At 40.4% G+C, this 19,483-nt stretch overlaps 1 protein-coding gene across 14 annotated transcripts in view; it reads left to right on the forward strand.

The window, feature by feature from the left end:
* dnmt3a (DNA methyltransferase 3 alpha) overlaps nucleotides 1–19,483 on the forward strand; it is a 420,321-nt gene that overhangs the window by 88,096 nt on the left and 312,742 nt on the right. For 12 of the 14 annotated variants that reach the window (XM_033021452.1, XM_033021451.1, XM_033021454.1 and 9 more), the window contains one exon: nucleotides 19,197–19,304. The exons of the other annotated variants lie outside the window; for them this stretch is intronic. In XM_033021452.1, coding sequence (XP_032877343.1) covers nucleotides 19,197–19,304 — 108 coding nt within the window. The remainder of the gene's footprint in view (nucleotides 1–19,196; nucleotides 19,305–19,483) is intronic. 14 annotated transcript variants of the gene reach the window in all.

Here is a 19,483-nt window from a genome sequence, read left to right on the forward strand (position 1 = left end):
CTGGAGCTCTGTCAGAGCGACTATCGGGTTCTTGGTCACCTCCATGACCAAGGCCCTTCTCCCCTGATTGCTCAGTTTGGCCAGGCAGCCAGCTCTATGAAGAGTCCTGGTGGTTCCAAAGTTCTTCCATTTAAGAATGATGGAGGGCACTGTCCTCTTCGGGACCTGCAGAAATTGTTTATACCCTTCCCCAGATCTGTGTCTTGACACAATCCTGTCTTGGAGGTCTACAGACAATTCCTTCGTCTTCATGGCTTGGCTTTTGCTCCGCAATACACTGTTTTTTCCTCATATTCTCAACTTTTCAGTTATTTTTCTTTATTGTTTTATCGGGATTGACATATGATGAAAGAATGGGTCGACTGGGCTTGTATTCACTGGAATTTAGAAGGATGAGAGGGTATCTTATAGTAACATATAAAGTTCCTAAAGGGTTAGACTGGCTGGAGGCAGGAAACAATTTGCCAATGTTGTGAGAGTCCAGAACCAGAGGTCACAGTTTAAGAATAAGGGGTAGGCCATTTAGAACTGAGATGAGGAAAAACTTCTTCACCCAGAGAGTTTTGAATCTGAGAAATTCTCTGCCACAGAAGGCAGTGGAGGCCAATTCACTGGATGTTTTCAAGAGAGAGTTAGATTTAGCTCTTAGGGCTAAAGGAATCAAGGGATATGGGGAAAAAGCAGGAACAGGGTACTGATTTTAGATGATCAGCCATGAACATATTGAATGGAGGTGCTGATTGTGAGGGGAAAGGGAAACAACCTTGTACCTACAGTATGTGCTCTGTGCATTCCTGTGTATGTCTGTTTCTTTTTGTGATTTTAGCTACCTGCTCTGGTCAGTACAGCACTTTGGTCAACGTGGGTTGTTTTTAAATGTGCTTTATAAATAAATTTGATTTGATTTGATTTGACATATTTCTTTTCTTCAGAGATGCTGTCTAACCCACTGAGTTACTCCAGATTTTTGTGTCTATCTCCGGTTTAAACCAGCATCTGCAGTTCCTTCCTGCACACCTAACCACCTATCCTTTGGATAATGTTGGAATAAAGGAAATGGAAGGAAAGGAATTTCTAAAATATATTCAAAAGAACTTCTTTGAACAGTTTGTTCAATGTTTAACCAAGAAAGAATCTCGTCCTGGAGACTGAGATGAGCCAAATGGATCTGGTGTCAGTGAAAGATCATCTGGGTAAGAACGATCATTTGCATGAAAAGGTTTAAATTAGCAATTGACAAGAAAAATCCACAACTAAACCGCAAGCAGTGCAATTTAAATGGGATTAAGGGGAGATCGTTCTTCTCTTTTTTTAGATTTGACCATTACGGGCAAGATAAGTATTTATTGGCTATCCTTGATTCCTCTTGTTATGGTGGTTTGAGCTTCTTTCTTGACAATGCCTGTTCTTCTTGTAGTGGAGATTATGGGTTTGTGTAAAACCGAATCAAAACATTGATGAGAAAACTAATCCTTTAAGGAGGAAATGTCTCCGGTACAGGCTGGATCAAAAGTGAACGATCCCTTGGATGTCAAACAAGATAGAGAATGTAATGGATTTAAAAAGGAGCATGAATGATCATGCTTGGTGAATTATTCATGTGATCTAGATTAAGGTGTTCTCTGAGAACAGACCACTGGAACATTGTGCCTTTGGAAATATTATATAAAAATGAGGCATGAATGTTTAAGATAATGGATGGGCCTTCAGCCAATAAGGCTACTTTGGCCTGGATTGTAATTCCTGGAATGACATGATTGTCATATGAGGATAGGTTAAGCAGACCAGACCTATACTTCATTGAATTTAGAACAATGAGAGATATTCTCATTAACATGTACACTTTTTTTTACAAAAGCTTGACAGAGTAGAAATGGAATTTGAAGTTTCAAGGAACCATGCACCTGTACTCCAAGATCCCTCTGCTCTACAACACTACACACAGGCCTACCATTTACTGTGTAGGTCCTGCCCTTGTCCCAAAATGCAACATCTCACATTTCTCTGTATTAAATCACGTCAAGCATTCCTCCGCCCATCTGGCCAATCGATCCAGATCTTGCTGCAATCGTTCACAACCATCTTCACTATCTGAAAAACCACTAACTTTTGTTTCATCAGCAAACTTGCTAATCTTGCCCTGCATATTCTCATCCAAATCATTTATGTTGATGACAAATAGTAACGGGCCCAGCACTGAACCCTGAGGCACATCACCAGTCACAGGCTTCCAGTCTGAGAAGCAATCATTACACTCTGCTTCCTTCCATGGAGCCAAATTGATATCCGTTCAGCTATCTCTCCGTGGATCCCATGTGATCTAACCTTCCAGAGCAGCCTACCATGCAGAACCTTGTTGAACGCCTTACAGAAGTCCATGTACACAACATCTACAGCTCTGCCCTCATCAACCTTTATGGTCACGTCTTCAATAAAATCAATCAGATTTGTGAGAAAGGACCTCCCACGTACAAAACCATGCTGACTATCCCTAATCAGCCCTTGCCCATCAAATGCTTGTATATCCTACCATCAGAATACTCTGCAGTATTTACCAACTACAGATGTTAAGCTCACTGGCCTATAGTTCCCAGCATTTTCCCTGCAGCCCTTCTTGAAAAGAGGTACAACATTTGAGAGTCTTCTGGCACTTCTCCTGTATTTAAGGACGACTCGTAAATTTCAACCAGGGCTCCCGCAATTTCCTCTAGTTTCCCGCAATGTCCTCGCATATATCAGACCAGGCCGTGGGGATGTGTCTACTTTCAAACACGACAGTACCTTCAGTACTTCTTCGACGGTAACCCTGACTGCTCTCAAGACACGTCCAGTGACTGCTCCAATTTCCTCCGTACTACTGTCTTTCTCCTCGGTAAATACAGAGGAGAAATACTCATTTAGGACATTGCCCATCTCCTGTAGCTCCACACAGAGGTGACTGCCTTGATTCCTGAGAGGTCTCTCTAGTTACCCTTTTCCCCTTATGTATTTATAAAATCTTTTTGGATTGTCTCAATGCTACCCGCCAGAGCTATGTCCTAGCTCCTTTTTGCCCTTCTGAGTTCCTTTTTTAGTAAAGAAGATGAAGTAGGTGTTAGAAAATAGTAAAAAATCTGATGTGATCTCAATGAATGGTAGAGCAAGGACAAGGTGTAAAATGGCTGATCTGATTTTATTTGTCATGATCTTCTTGAGTATTGCTGGAACTGTGTTCATCTCAGAGAGCAGAATAATTATATGTCTTGTAACTAGTAGAAGTACTTTGGGGTACTGGAACGTAAGGCATGCTCTATTCTGGTCGCCACAGAAGTTGTAATTGTCAGGTTATGTTTCTTGATGTTGACAATAATGTTGAATGGCATAAGTAAGTGATTAGACATTGTGTGGTTCAGTTGCTTGACCTTTGCGTGGCACAGATATTCTTGCATGGCAGAACAGGCTGGAGGAGTTGAATAACGCATTCATGTCTCTTTGAGTTCCAATATTTTCTGGATAACTATTTCTCACACTCAAGCCTTTGACGTAAAAACAAAGTTGGAAAACAGTTACTCAATAATAAGAAAGTATGTGTTATAATTGTTTATTGTAATACAAATTTTGTGTTTTACAAATACACAAAATAGTGATTTTAGTGCCCTCCATAATGTTAGGGACAAAGACCTATCGTTTATTTATTTGCCTCTGTTCTCCACAATTTGAGATTTGTAATAGAAAAAATCACATGTGGTTAAAGTGCACATTGTTAGCTTTTAATAAAAGCCATTTTTATACATTTTGGTTTCGCCGTGTATAAATTACAGCAGTGTTTATACATAGTCCCCACATTTCAGGGCACCATAATGTTTGGGACACAGGAATGTCATGTAAATGAAAGTACTCTTGTTTAGTATTTTGCATATCTTTTGCATTCAATGACTGGTTGAAGTCTGCGATTCATGGACATCATCAGTTGCTGGATGTCTTCCCCGGTGATGCTCTGCCAGGCCTGTATTGCACCCATCTTTAGCTAATGCTTGTTTTGGAGGCTAGTACCCTTCAGTTTTCTCTTCAATATATAAAAGGCATGCTCAATTGGGTTCAGATCGGGTGATTGATGGCCACTCAAGAATTGACCATTTTTTAGCTTTGAAAAACTCCATTGTTGCATTAGCAGTATGTTTGGGATCATTGTCTTGCTGTAGAATGAACTGCCGGCCAATGAGTTTTGAGGCATTTGTTTGAACGAGCAGATAGGATGTGTCTATACACTTCAGAATTCATTATGCTACTACCATTAGCAGTTGTATCATCAATGAAGATAAGTGAACCAGTACCTTCAGCAACCATACATGCCTGGCCATAACACCCCACCACTGTGTTTCACAGATGAGGTGGTATGCTTTGGATCTTGAGCAGTTCCTTCTCTCATGCATACTCTCCTGCCATCACTCTGATATAATTTAATATCATCTCATCTGTCCACTAGACCTTTTTCCAGAACTATGGTTGCTCTTTTAAATACTTCTTGGCAAACTGTAACTTAGCCATCCTATTTTTACAGCTAACCAGTGGTTTGCATCTTGCAGTGTGGCCTCTGTATTTCTGTTCATTAAGTCTTCTGCGACAGTGGTCATTGACAAATCCACACCTGACTCCTGAAAAATGTTTGTGATCTGTCGGACAGGTGTTTGGGGAATTTTCTTTATTATAGAATTCTTCTGTCATCAGCTGTGGAGGTCTTCCTTGGCCTGCCAGTCTCTTTGCAATTAGTTAGCTCACCAATGCTCTCTTTCTTCTTAATGATGTTCCAAACAGTTGATTTTGGTAAGCCTAAGGTTTGGCTGATGTCCCTAACAGTTTTATTCTTGTTTCTCAGTCTCGTAATGACTTTTTTGACTTTCTTTGGGAAAACGTTGGTCCTCTTGTTGATAAACAGCAATACAAGTTTCCAAAGGTGATGGAAATACTGGATGAAAGACTTGGTGCTGAGAGCTCCCTTATACCTGCATTAAGGAGGCATTTAAACACACCAGAGCAATTACAAACGCCTGTGAATCCATGTGTCCCAAACATAATGGTGCCCTGAAATGTATGAACACAGCTGTAATTTCTACATGGTGAAACCAAAATGTATAAAAATAGCCTTTAATAAAATCTGATAATGTGCACTGTAACCACATGTGATGTTTTCTATTTCAAATCTCAAATTGTGGAGTACAGAGGAAAATAAATAAATGATGGGTCTTTGTCCCAAACATTATTGAGGGCACAGTATGTAACAAGTGAATATATGGAAATGCACAAATATTGCCATCACTCTGATATAATTTAATATTCATCTCATCTGCTATTAGTAGTTGTAATGAGCAGCCAATTTCTACATGGAGAAGTTGGCGGAGTGAATGCTACCGCACAATGTATTTCAAATTGTTTGTGGGTTGTGGGTTTTTGCACAGCTGATTTCCTCAGGCCAGTAGTAAGACCTGGGTTGGTATACATTTGTACAGATGCTTACTTATAAACCAGCTGTTGGTGCATTACAATGTCTCTATGCTTTTAGCCACGTAAAATATCATGGATGTTAAGAACATTTTTAAAGGGCTTCAGAAACAGAGTATGGCCTTGCTATTTACCATCTGTTATTGGAAGTGTACACTGAGTGCTGCTGTAATACAATGGGAGATGCAAGAAACTGCAGATGCTGGTTTACTAAATGAGGCACAAAGTGCTGAAGTAACTTAGCAGGTCAGGCAGCATCTCTGGAGAATATAGATATGTGATGTTTTGGCCCAAGGGCCTTCCTCAGACATTCTTCAGACATGTCAGATCTACCTGACCTGCTTAGTTACTCAAGCATTTTGTGTCTTTTGCTGTTGTTAAACCAAATTGGACCTTTAATAATTGTACCAAGATTCAGTTCACAATGGAAGGCAAAAATGTGAATCATGTTGTTAACATTTTGTCAAGTGTTTCATGTTGAGGAAAGATATGGTTCCTTTGCTTGACCATATTTTGCACAGTCGGCAGAAATGAAATGTTTTGAAGTAACAGGATGTATAACAACACATTGAAGCTACACTGCTAATACAGACATGTTTTTGCTGCCATAATGTGCTTTTTAGCTCCTTCCCAGATATCGTAACCATTCCTGGAGGTCTAATCAGTATGTGTTGCTCTGTTAGATTTATTCAGATTCCTCTTGACCTGATTTTTTTTAAAGAAGGCACAAATCTGAAGGCTGCGAATGTGAAAATGTAAACTTATTCTGATAAAGGTTAAAGGTTATTTAAAACATATGACTTACAAGTGTTATTGAAGATGTAAATTCAGTAATTACTTCAAGCTGAGACCAGGTACTGCCTGAAGGAGTAATTGGACAAAGGAGACTTGGAAGGGACTTGGAAGTAATTGGACTTACCCCTTTCTGACTATAACATGAGTACATCTAGTTTGATAGATACAGCTTCAATCAATGTTTATTTTCTGTTGTTTTGGGCTGTAGATTTGGTGCTGTTGAGTAGTCTGTTAGGATAGAGAGGCTGGGCCAAAATGTAGCCTTGGCACCATCTCAATATATTGAGTGATCTGCCTGCAACCTTTCACATCACCAAAGTAGTGACTTTTTTTACAGCTTTTGGAATAGAGTATAGAGAATATTCACATATTTCCTGTGTCATGCTTTTCATTGTCCAAACATATATAGAAACATATGTTCCTAGGTGCAGGAGTAGGCCATTCGGCCCTTCGTGGCTGATCATCCAGAATCAGTACTCTTTTCCTGCTTTCTCCCCATATCCCTGGATTCCATTAGCCCTAAGAGCCACATCCAACTCCCTCTTGAATACATCCAGTGAATTGGCCTCCACTGCCTTCTGTGGCAGAGAATTCCACCGATTCAGAACTCTCTGGGTGCAATAGTTTTTCCTCATCTCAGTCCTAAATGGCCTACCCTTATTCTTAAACGGTGACCCCTGGTTCTAAACCCCCACACCATTAGGAACATTTTTCCTTCATCTACCCTGTCCAATCACTTAATAATTTTATTTGTTGGATAATTATATTGGATAAAGCTATCCATTACATTGTTATTGAGCAAAACTGATCTCAAAACTAGCATACCTAACTTGCATAATTTATACACAACAATGAAGAGCAAACAGATTAATATCTTGGCTTTTGAATTTGGAACATTGTTTGCTTTTGGTCTATTGTAGATCACTTTGAAATATAGAAAATAGGTGCAGGAGGAGGCCATTCGGCCCTTCGAGGCAGCACCGCCATTCATTGCGATCATGGCTGATCGTCCCCAATCAGACTTTCAGAAGGCTTTCGACAAGGTCCCACATAAGAGATTAGTATACAAACTTAAAGCACACGGTATTGGGGGTTCAGTATAGATGTGGATAGAGAACTGGCTAGCAAACAGGAAGCAAAGAGTAGGAGTAAACGGGTCCTTTTCACAATGGCAGGCAGTGACTAGTGGGGTACCGCAAGGCTCAGGGCTGCGACCCCAGCTATTTACAATATATATTAATGATTTGGACGAGGGAATTGAATGCAACATCTCCAAGTTTGCGGATGACACGAAGCTGGGGGACAGTGTTAGCTGTGAGGAGGATGCTAGGAGGCTGCAAGGTGACTTAGATAGGCTGGGTGAGTGGGCAAATGCATGGCAGATGCAGTATAATGTGGATAAATGTGAGGTTATCCACTTTGGTGGCAAAAACAGGAAAGTAGACTATTATCTAAATGGTGGCCGATTAGGAAAAGGGGAGATGCAACGAGACCTGGGTGTCATGGTACACCAGTCATTGAAAGTAGGCATGCAGGTGCAGCAGGCAGTGAAGAAAGCGAATGGTATCTTAGCATTCATAGCAAAAGGATTTGAGTATAGGAGCAGGGAGGATCTACTGCAGTTGTACAGGGTATTGGTGAGACCACACCTGGAGTATTGTGTACAGTTTCGGTCTCCAAATCTGAGGAAAGACTTTCTTGCCATAGAGGGAGTACAGAGAAGGTTCACCAGACTGATTCCTGGGATGTCAGGACTTTCATATGAAGAAAGACTGGATAGACTCGGCTTGTACTCGCTAGAATTTAGAAGATTGAGGGGGATCTTATAGAAACGTACAAAATTCTTAAGGGGTTGGACAGGCGATGCAGGAATATTGTTCCCGATGTTGGGGAAGTCCAGGACAAGAGGTCAAAGTTTAAGGATAAAGGGGAAATCCTTTAGGACCGAGATGAGAAAAACATTTTTCACACAGAGAGTGGTGAATCTCTGGAACTCTCTGCCACAGAAGGTGGTTGAGGCCAGTTCATTGGCTATATTTAAGAGGGAGTTAGATGTGGCCCTTGTGGCTAAAGCGTTCAGGGGGTATGGAGAGAAGGCAGGTGCAGGATACTGAGTTGGATGATCAGCCATGATCATATTGAATGGCGGTGCAGGCTCGAAGGGCCGAATGACCTACTCCTGCACCTATTTTCTAGGTTTCTAATAACCCGTGCCTGCCTTCTCCCCATACCTCTTGATTCCACTAGCACCTAGAGCTCTATCTAACTCTCTCTTAAATCCATCCAGTGATTTAGCCTCCACTGACTTCTGTGGCAGGGAATTCCACAAATTCACAACTGTCTGGGTGAAAAAGTTTTTTCTCACCTCAGTCTTAAATGGCCTCCCCTTTATTCTAAGACTGTGGCCCCTGGTTCTGGACTCGCCAAACATTGGGAACATTTTTCCCGCATCTAGCTTGTCCAGTCCTTTTATAATTTTATATGTTTCTATGAGATCCCCCTCATCCTTCTAAACTCCAGCGAATGCAAGCCTAGTCTTTTCAATCTTTCCTCATATGACAGTCCCGCCATCCCAGGGATCAATCTCGTGAACCTATGCTGCAGTGCCTCAATCACAAGGATGTCCTTCCTCAAACTAGGAGACCAAAACTGTACGTAATACTCCAGATGTGGTCTCACCAGAGCCCTATACAACTGCAGAAGAACCTCTCTACTCCTATACTGAAATCCTCTTGTTATGAAGGCCAACATTCCATTTGCTTTCTTCACTGCCTGCTGTACCTGTAAGCCAACTTTCAGTGACCGGTGTACAAGGACGCCCAGGTCTCGCTGTACCTCCCCCTTACCTCCTAACCCCATTGAGATAATAATCTGCCCCCTTGTTTTTGCCACCAAATTGGATAACCTCACATTTATCTATATTATATTGCATCTGCCACGCATCTGCCCACTTACTCAACCTGTCCAGGTCACCCTGCAACCTCCTAACATCCTCTTCACAGTTCACACTGCCACCCAGCTTTGTGTCATCCGAGGTCAATAAAAAATGTGAATGAAAGAAATAAGACAAATCTGGACATTAAAATATTCCACCAAAAGAGAAGTGAAAATGAAAAAAAAAATCCCACAACTGATGAAACAAGAGTGTTTCCTCTCTTTAGTAGTGAAATATCAGTCTTTTATGCTATGATCCAACACTCAGACACTTTTGAGGACCTAAAGACCTCTTGATCCTCGTTGAAACATTTGAGCTTGTGGCCTAAAGGGCCTGTTACACTTTCACGACCTAATTCACGACCTTTTTTACTCGTGGACATTTTTCATCAGGCTAGAAAAACGCCACAAACTACTTGATGCCACGCGTACCTACGACTAGCATCACGGCCTGCTACGACCTACCTACGACCTCCTACGACCTGGTGATGACCATGCTGCATGAGTCAAGGGCAAACTCGGCAGAGGTCATGATGTAGGTCGTGAAAGTGGGACAGGCCCTTAAGTCTTGGAAGTGATGCCACTGATGACTTCAATAACTGTAGTCTCCAATCTCCAAGGAGTGAACACAACTCGAATCAAAAGATTTGAAATAACCACATATGCTTTTTACCAGTTGTATACCAACTAAGTAACTTTGCATGTGTAAGGGTTTTATTTTTAAACATATTTCAAAAAGATTTGTGTTATGTTGATAAAGTTAAATTGTCAGTCAGTACATATCTTAATGACTGATTTTGCCTGCTTTAAATTACAGCCTCAAAATGGCAATATTTATCAAATGCTTGATTAAAATGCTTTATTTTTCAAAACAAATCATTCAAAATGAAGCAAATTAACATTATTATTATGATTCTATAGGATTAAACAAATTAGTTTATAAAATAGGAAGCTTTATATCACAATCTTCCAGTGCACAACTTTCACTATAAAGACGTGAATTACTGACGATTTTCCCTCAATCTTAAGGTGCAGAACCAGGAAATTTGCCATGGTTTAAATCTGATAGATCACCGTTGATCTGATGTTTAACTGCCCAGCCACAGAAATATAATGCAAATCATAGACTGATTTTATTACATTTAGTGACTTATCTCCTTACTCTCCACTAATAGGAGCATCTTGGACACAGTCCAGTCCAACTCACAAACCAGCCACAACTCCACCCCCCCCCCCCCCCCCCCCCCCCCTCCATTTGATACCATCAACACTTAATGTTGCCTCAGGAAAGCAGCCATAATCATCAAGGATCACATTTTGCGGCATTCTTTCTTCTTCCCTCTCTCATCGATCAGAAGATTAAACAGAATGACTTGAAAATATATCACTGTTCCATCCAACATTGCTGGATCAGAATCGTGGAACTCCCTCTCCAAAATTTTGGGGAGTGCCTTCACCACACAGGCTGCAGCAGTTCAAGAACTCAGATCACCCACACCTTCTCAAGGCCACAGAGGATGAATAATACATTTTCACCGTACCAGTGATACCCTCAGCCCAGAAAAACGCTTGAAATACTTTGATTAAATACGTTTCACAGGTATAGTAATAAACAAAGCAGGCTGTACTTTATTGGTTTGGAGTTTATACTGGATGCTATCTGGTTTCAGTTTTGCAAAATGATGTAAACCAGTGAATTTCTTGGAAACAGTGGGCAGTGAACTACAATGCAAAAGTGTGCTGGTGTTGAATATATTTTTACCTCGTAAAATAAAAATGCCTGTGCTACACCCATCATACCAGAAATGTAGGTAAATATTGAAAAATTGTGCTCTGAGCACAAAGCTTGCCCTGCCAGGAAAACATAAAGAGAGTTCAGCATGGAACTCAATAGGCTTTACAAGATTTTCCCATCATTAATTTTAATGGCTGAAGAACCTTATGCACCTTAGGTTGACCTCTGCACCTTAGCTCCTGATGTGCACTTTGGGTGAAAGAAACTTGAGATTGCAAATCGTATCTTGTAATATTGCATTGCAGGGTTCTCCTGGTGCTAATGATGTACAATTTGCAAAATGGCCAGGTGATTGGTATAATTGCGATTAGTAGCATTCAGAAGAAATAACAGTATGACTGTTGAATAGCAGTATGACTGATTAACTTTAGTGTGCTGAAGGATTGTAACTGAGGGAAGAAAAATTATTACTGGTTAATTCTCAGCCATTGTGATGTGGATATCCACAAAATCATGTAAGCACAAAGAGAAGATTTGATAATCAAATAATCTAACCTAACCTATTTTTTACTAAATTGGCTAATTATAAATTGCAAGTTTTACATTTGAGTTTAAATTGTCATTTTGCATGCTTAGCAACCTTGAGTTCCAGGTGCATATAATTATTGTGCATCAAATGCATCAACACAAGTCTCCAAGAGTAATTGCCCTTATGATTTTGCAATTGCTCAAGTTCAAGTTCAAGTGAGTTTATTTACATGTGTCCCTGTATAGGACAATGAAATTCTTGCTTTGCTTAAGCACACAGAAAATAGTAGGAAACATTTGCTCTAGAATAATTGCTCTAGAAAATACTATGAAACATTTCAAAGTGCTCCACTCGTTGGAACATTTAAGACCTTTTCATTTAAATGCTATTAATGCTGAGAAAAGGGCTCTTAACTTGCATTACATCACATTAAAAATAAACTCCTTTGTCACTGTGCCACACTAAATAGCAAGTATTGCCAATTGGGTGACAGTTCATAGGCTTCATTGCAAAGTGGAGAATAGTTTGAAAGGACCATACAATATAATGAATATATCATCCAGGTCTTTAAAAAAAAAAGATATGATTGAAAATAAGTATTAATTTGGCTGATAATTGTAGACACAAGGAGCACAACGATTCAACAGTACAAACAATAGAAAATAGGTGCAGGTGCAGGCCATTTGACCCTTTGAGCCAGCAATGTGATCATGGCTGATCATCCACAATCAGTACCCCTGACTGCACTATCTTTAAGAGCCCTATCTAGCTCTCTTGAAAGTATCCAGAGAACCGGCCTCCACCGCCCTCTGAGGCAGAGAATTCCACAGACACACAACTCTCTGTGTGAAAAAAGTGTTTCCTCGTCACCGTTCTAAATGGCTTACCCCTTATTCTTCAACTGTGGCCCCTGGTTCTGGACTCCCTCAACATCGGGAACATGTTTCCTGCCTCTAGCATGTCCAAACCCTTAATAATCTTGTATGTTTCAATAAGATCCCCTCACATCATTCTAAACTCCAGAGTATCATTCTAAAGTCCAGCCGCTCCATTCTCTTAGCATATGACAGCCCCGCCATCCCGGGAATTAACCTTGTAAACCTACGCTGCACTCCCTCAATAACAAGAATGTCCTTCCTCAAAGTAGGGGACCAAATCTGCACACAATACTCCAGGTGTGGTCTCACTAGGGCCCTATACAACTGCAGAAAGACCTCTGCTCCTTTACTCAACTCCTCTTGTTATGAAGGCCAACATGCCATTAGCTTTCTTCACTGCCTGCTGTACCTGCATGCTTACTTTCATTCGCTGATGAACAAGGACCCCCAGATCCCGTTGTACTTCCACTTTTCCCAATTTGACACAATTTAGATAATAAATCTGCCTTCCTGTTTTTGCTACCAAAGCGGATAACCTCACATTTATCCACATTATACTGCATCTGCCATTCATCTGCCCACTCACCCAACCTGTCCAAATCACCCTGCATTCTCATAGCATCTTCCTCACAGTTCACACTGCCACCCAGCTTAGTGTCATCTGCAACTTTGCTAATGTTACTTTGTATCCCTTCATCTAAATCATTGATGTATATTGTAAATAGCTGCAGTCCCAGCACCGAGCCTTGCGGTACCCCACTAGTAACTGCCTGACATTCTGAAAGGGACCCGTTAATCCCTACTCTTTGTTTCCTGTCTGCCAACCAATTTTCTATCCATGTCAGCACTCTACCCCCAATACCATGTGCCCTAATTTTGCCCACTAATCTCCAATGGGGGACCTTATCAAATGCTTTCTGAAAGTCCAGGAACACTAACCTCTGGCTCTCCCTTGTCCATTTTCCATCAAAGCCATTACAGAAATCGGGTAATACTGAAGTATAGATAACGAGATAATCAAATGTGTCTCTGCCAAACGTACATGTGAGACATAAGCAGCACTTACAGAGATGAGGGAAAGATGCTGAGCTTGTCAATCGAGCACTTTTCAAGGGCAGACAAATATAATGCCGTTTAAAGATAATGGGCTGGATTCTGCAGTCAGCTGTGGGACCATTATGTTCACTTCACTGCTGAGTGTAAAGAGAGATCGGGAAAGAAGAGAAAACCTTGTTAACCAACTGAAAGTAAAATATGAAGTTCTCTAGTATCTGTAATCCCCGGAAAAATAAACCAATGCAGATAATCCCAAGAGCATCCAGTAAACCAGGCAAAATGGACAGAAAAGGCAAGTTACTATTTCAGTTATAATTCCTTTATGGAAACAGAAGCACCCAATTAGATCTACTTCATGGAAAGAGGGGAACCTAATAAGTATCATTAATTAAACACAAAATATTTTACATTTATTTCTTGATATGTCCCGTGGTTGTATTTCAGGGATTATGCCCTCGTTTTCTAACCGCAATGCTTGGCTGCTATGCTTGCCAACTATTGGACCTTGTAGGTTTTGGCAGCACATGACACTCTGGTTCATGAAGACTTTGCTCTGAAGAAGCTTTTCTTTATAAGCCAAGGGTTTAATCATTTGTAATTATCAGCAGCTTGTTACATGGGGTTAGTAAATCGTTGACAATATGTTTTAAACCATAAAAACACAAACAGAAGCAGGACAAGACCACAAACTCCCAAGCCCATTCAGACATCCAATAAGCATTCCAGTTCTTGGTTCCATCAGCCCAAAAATCTGCCTATCTAAGCCTTAAAAATGACAACTCTCACGACTGTCTCGGATAGAGAATTTCAAAGAGGAACAAATCTGAGAAGAATTCCTCAAATGATTGACCCCATATCCTGAGACTCTCAAACTCATAACTTCACTCTAAGCATCCTCTCAAGTCCCTCAGAACCTTATTTTTCAATGATCATTATTTGCACGTAAACCTCAGAGTCACAGATGTAATCTCCCCAATTTCTCCTCGTAAGACAATTCCGTCATCCCGAGAATCAGGCTGGTATATATCTTTGCTGCACCACCCTTTTAGCGCATTCTTCATTAAATAATATATACAGTGCTCCAGATAATACTTTCACAAGCCCCATAGGCTACCTTATTCTCCTTGCTAATTGCATGTTGAACATACTTTTGCAATCTTGTATATGGAAACCCATACTTCTTTGAACCGATATTTAATAGTGTTATACCAGTTAAAGAAACCTTTCTACCAAATATCACCTTTATCTCATTATCTTTTTCACTGCCCACTTAATGTGTCTAAATCGAATTGCAGACACTTGGTGTTTTAGTCGCCATTTGTTTTCCCAGCACCTCAAACTTGGATAAATGACACTTATTCCCGACATCTAAGACATCAATGCAGGTCATAAAGCATAAAGGAAAATGGTCACAACAGCAGAAAAAATGATCAAGACTTGTAATTGCTGTGACAGGTTGGATAAGACTGTTCAAAATAGTTGATGTTTTAAATTATTTTTTTTGTGCCTGGAATTGGCTAGAAATTGACATTGTAAATTTACATTTGAAATATAAATAGTACACAATATTAAGTATGAACAGTAAAGGGTTTCAGTTCAAGAACTGTACACCGAAGTAAATAAAATGATTTGATTCTGTTTCCATAAATGCTTGCAAGAGAGAAAGTAATATATTGTCAGTATCACCTTGGAATATTTAGGAAAATAAACACAAAAATCTATCCAAGTAGTCAGGTGCAAATTTATGTTTGTCATTCGTCAAAATTCTCCAACCATAGATATCTTCTAATCGTTCCATAAAGCACGGAACTGAAACATTAGACGTGACAAATAATGGGATAAGGTGGGTGTGGGGGGAAGAAGAGATCTCTGTTCATGAGAAGTGTAAGTCTTGCTTGTAGCATATGTTCATCTTTGTTTCTATTTGCATGATACTTTTCCAATAACTTCAACAAAAAGCAAAGTTGCATAACCTGTGATCAGCCATAAAACAAGTTAAATACATTTGTATACACATTGGGTGAATATGGGAATTGTTTCCTTACATGGAGGACTCATGTTTGTACTAAATGGTTGAAGAAACCCCTGAAGAGGGAGTTAATGATTATCAGGAAGGTGCTTAAAAGCCCTCTGTTCTCATGTGGGCGGAACTCGTGTTCTGGAGTTGGCAACTGTAGATTAACTTTGGCATGAACCTTGAAAATTGAGCATTCCAATGAATCCAGGCTTGGAATTCTGAATCAAAGGGTTTAAACATAGATCATGGACCAGTACAGCACAAGAACCCCAATGTCTGAACATGATGCCAAGACCATTGCTTATCTACGTGTACCTAATCAATATCCCTCCATTACCTGCAAGTTCATATGCCCATTTAGAGTCTCTCTTAAATGCTACTGACAAACCTGCTGCAATCATCACTCTCGGCAGCACATTCCAGGAACTTCTTACCCTCTCTGTAAAATAACTTGCCCTCTAGTAAGGTTTAATGCGTTTTGGTAGTTGATTTTTCAATCTTGGGAAAAAAGGTTCTGACTGTCTCCCCATCTATGCCTCTTATAGTGTTATATACTTCTATCGGGTTTCCCTGCAACCTCTGGCATTCCAGAGAAAACAATCCAAGTCTGTCCAACCACTTCCTATAGCAAATTCCCCCTAATCCAGGTATCATCTTGGTAAATCTTCTCTGCACATCTTTCCAAAGCCTCCACATCCTTCCTGCAATGGAGTTTGGACAAATTAAATGTGGGTAAATAAAGATGTTGACAGACAGCAGGGAAATGTAATTGCAAAATCATTGAGGACTTTGGCACTTATGCTGAGAATTTGGGTCTCTCCCATAGTTGATCTGGAAAGGATTGTTTTCTTCCAACTTGCCCACAAGGGGCGGCACAGTGGTGCGACGATAGAGCTGCTGCCTCACAGCTTCGGAGATCTGGGTTAAAGGTTTCAAAAGTCTTTTATTGTCACGTATACCAATTAAGGTACAGTGATATTCAAATTGCCATACAGCCATACTAAAAAAAGCAACAAGACACACAACTACATAAAAGTTAACATAAACATCCGCCACAGCAGATTCCTCACATTCCTCACTGTGATGGAAGGCAACAAACTCCAATCTTCTTCCCTCTTTATTCTGCCGGACCATTTGTCGGGGCGATTGACGCTCCCGCAGCCGATTCTGACTATGGTGCTGTCTGCGCAAAGTTTGCACATTCTCCCTGCCACCACATAGGTTTTCCCCCAGTGTTCCGGTTTCATCCCACATTCCAAAGATGTGCAAGTTTGTAGGTTAATTAGCTTCTGTAAATTGCCCCTAGTGTGTCAGCATGGAACTAGAAAACGGGTGATCATGGTCGGCGTGGACTCAGTGGGCTGAAGGGCCTGTTTCTACATTGTATCTCTAAACCAAACAAAATGGTCAAATCAGTAGCTATCCCACATTACTGAACAATATGATATATGCAGGATCATATAAATGTGCATTAACATTACTGGGAATCCATGACTTGCCAAGGATGTGGATTCTTGCAATGGTTTTAATCAGAAGTGCACAGATTTTTTAATGTTATAGTTTCATTTACTTTTGTTTCACAAAACCAAAGATCTTCCAACACTACAGCACTTTTCTGCGACAGCTTAGTTACATTTTGCAATGAAGGCCATGAAATACCTTCTGGTTTAGTTTTTTTGTCTCTGCAGTTCAGTCACTGATTAACCTGGGCAGAAAATTTAATTTGGTATAATATAAATGTAAAAATGACACTAAAATATTGTGACAGGGAACATACCTAGAATTGCGATGCAGACTTTCTGGTGATAATAGTCTTTACTTTAAACTTCTGAGTTACAGCCCCAAAACAGACACTTTGACCCACTGAGTCCATGCCGACCTGTGAACCCCATACACTAACACTATCCAACGCACTAGGGACAATTTACAATTTTACCAAAGCCAATTAACCTACAAACCTGTATGGTTTTGGAGAGTGGGAGGACCCAGAGAAAACCCACAATGTCACAGGGAGAATGTACAAACTCTGTACAGACAACACCTGTAGTCAGGATTGAACCCAGGTCTATGACGCCGTAAAGCAGCAACTTTACGGCTGCACCACTGTGCCACCCAGAAGTCAATTGTGCTTTGATCACCGAATTGCAAACATTACACGTATACTAATCATCACTTTTTATATTAATTTCTGTTATTAAAATTGCTGCAACCAACAACAAAGCTGAAAGACAATGAAATGACTATTGTAATTTGATATAATTGCACAGTTAATCTTTCCTTGGGAGGCATTAATGATTTTGTTGAATTAAAGAAATGATAACTCATGGTTGTTTATGATGAAATTGCAGAGCAGTAACATCTGAGTAAAGTGATCTTGAGTATTATATAAGTGAAGGTGAGTTGTGACAACTGTGAAAGACCTAGACCATATCCAGTGGTGAAAATATGCACTTTTCTTAAGTTGTTATGCAAATTTATATAAAATTGTTTCAGCAATTACTTTGTGGAGGCCAGTTTATGATAACTAACAATACCTCTGGCTGGCGTGAAACTGGTTAAGATTAGATGTCAACATGGTTGAGCTCATGAGGGTATTCAAATTGGCTTTGTGATTTCCTGGTTGTGTGGTTAATGCAGGCTGTTTAAACAAATGTTTTTGCTATCTCTGGGTCAACAGTGTCCATGATAAATGAGGGGCTTACTTCCAAAGGCAATCTTACTATTGTGATGCAGTGGTGGCTTTTAATACTGGATTGACTGAGCTTGTGCAGTCCTGGATATTGGAGTGAAGTTGGTGGCTCTGGGAGAGTCATGCGAGTCTTTGAGTCATGCTATTTTTTAAGCTGTTTGTGGGACATGAGGAGCAAGAGTGTTCCTCCTTAACTCACAACCCCCTCCACCCCACCCCACCCCACCACAGTTGCCAAGCTTCCTACCCCTTGCTCATTTGCCTTGTATTAGACTGCTTCTTTGTGTGGGGAATTGCAATTAAGGGGTTTCCCCCCCACACACCTTCAGAACTCCCATCCCCATCCACTTTATTTAGGGGGCCACAGGGCAGGCTTGAGTCTCCAGATGTGTGGACCAGGTTAAAATTTAAATTGGAGTCATTATGGTCACAAAGATAATCACAGGCGTAGTCTATGGGAGCATTTTGTAACAGTATGGTCCAATAGTTAAACCAGGGGGTTTTGATCCAATATTTTAAACTGGTTCAGTGATCTGTCCCTTGGTTTAAAATTATTACTCCGATTAAGCATCTCAGAAAAGCAAGATTTCTGTAGGACTCCCCATTCTATTTATTATCTGGCTGAGCTAAGATAATCCAAGAGTTGCATTAACACATTAAAACAGCCCTTTCGTTTCTCTTGACCACTGCAAATTCTAATGAAAAGAGGAAGATTCTGGAAAAGTACAAAAGTTATGTTAACTTTCTATATGTAGAATTAAAGTTTTGGATCAGTTTGGCCACAAATATAATTTTTGCCAGTTGAAATTCCATAAGGGAGCAATTTAAACTGACACAAGTATTTGATGGAGCAAATGCAAAAATTCTTTCCAGATATCAGAAAAGCTATCGACCAGCCAGCAACTTGCCAAAATGCAATATATTGTTGAAACAATTTTACTCCAATTTTTTTGGTTACTGTGTTTTTTTTCAGCCACTTACTTATAATAATGAGCACATAAAATTCAAGTAAGTCTCATAGCATTAAACATGCCCATAAGCCTATTTTATTTTAGAAATCCCAATAACAATTTTCCTCTGCATAGGTCTTCTCCTTTCTCTGGCACCGGGCCAGCTGCATTCAAGATAACCGTGTCTACATGCGGCCGAACCAGCAGTCCTTAAAGGGACCGCTGGAGGCCGCCACCATAAAGGTAAGTTTTTGAAAAAAATACTTACCTAAATGTGGATCTGGGAGGTGAGGGAGGGCTCCTCCCAGTTCTGCAGCAGTCCCGTAGACCATTGCCAGTTCCCACTTAGCCCTTCTAGTCAATCCCCTAGCCCTCTTTCTCACTCGCCCTGTCTCTCAATCAACTCCTACCCTTCCTTCCCT

This window comes from Amblyraja radiata, chromosome 5 (assembly GCF_010909765.2).
Source record: "Amblyraja radiata isolate CabotCenter1 chromosome 5, sAmbRad1.1.pri, whole genome shotgun sequence".
Taxonomy (NCBI): Eukaryota; Metazoa; Chordata; class Chondrichthyes; order Rajiformes; family Rajidae; genus Amblyraja; species Amblyraja radiata.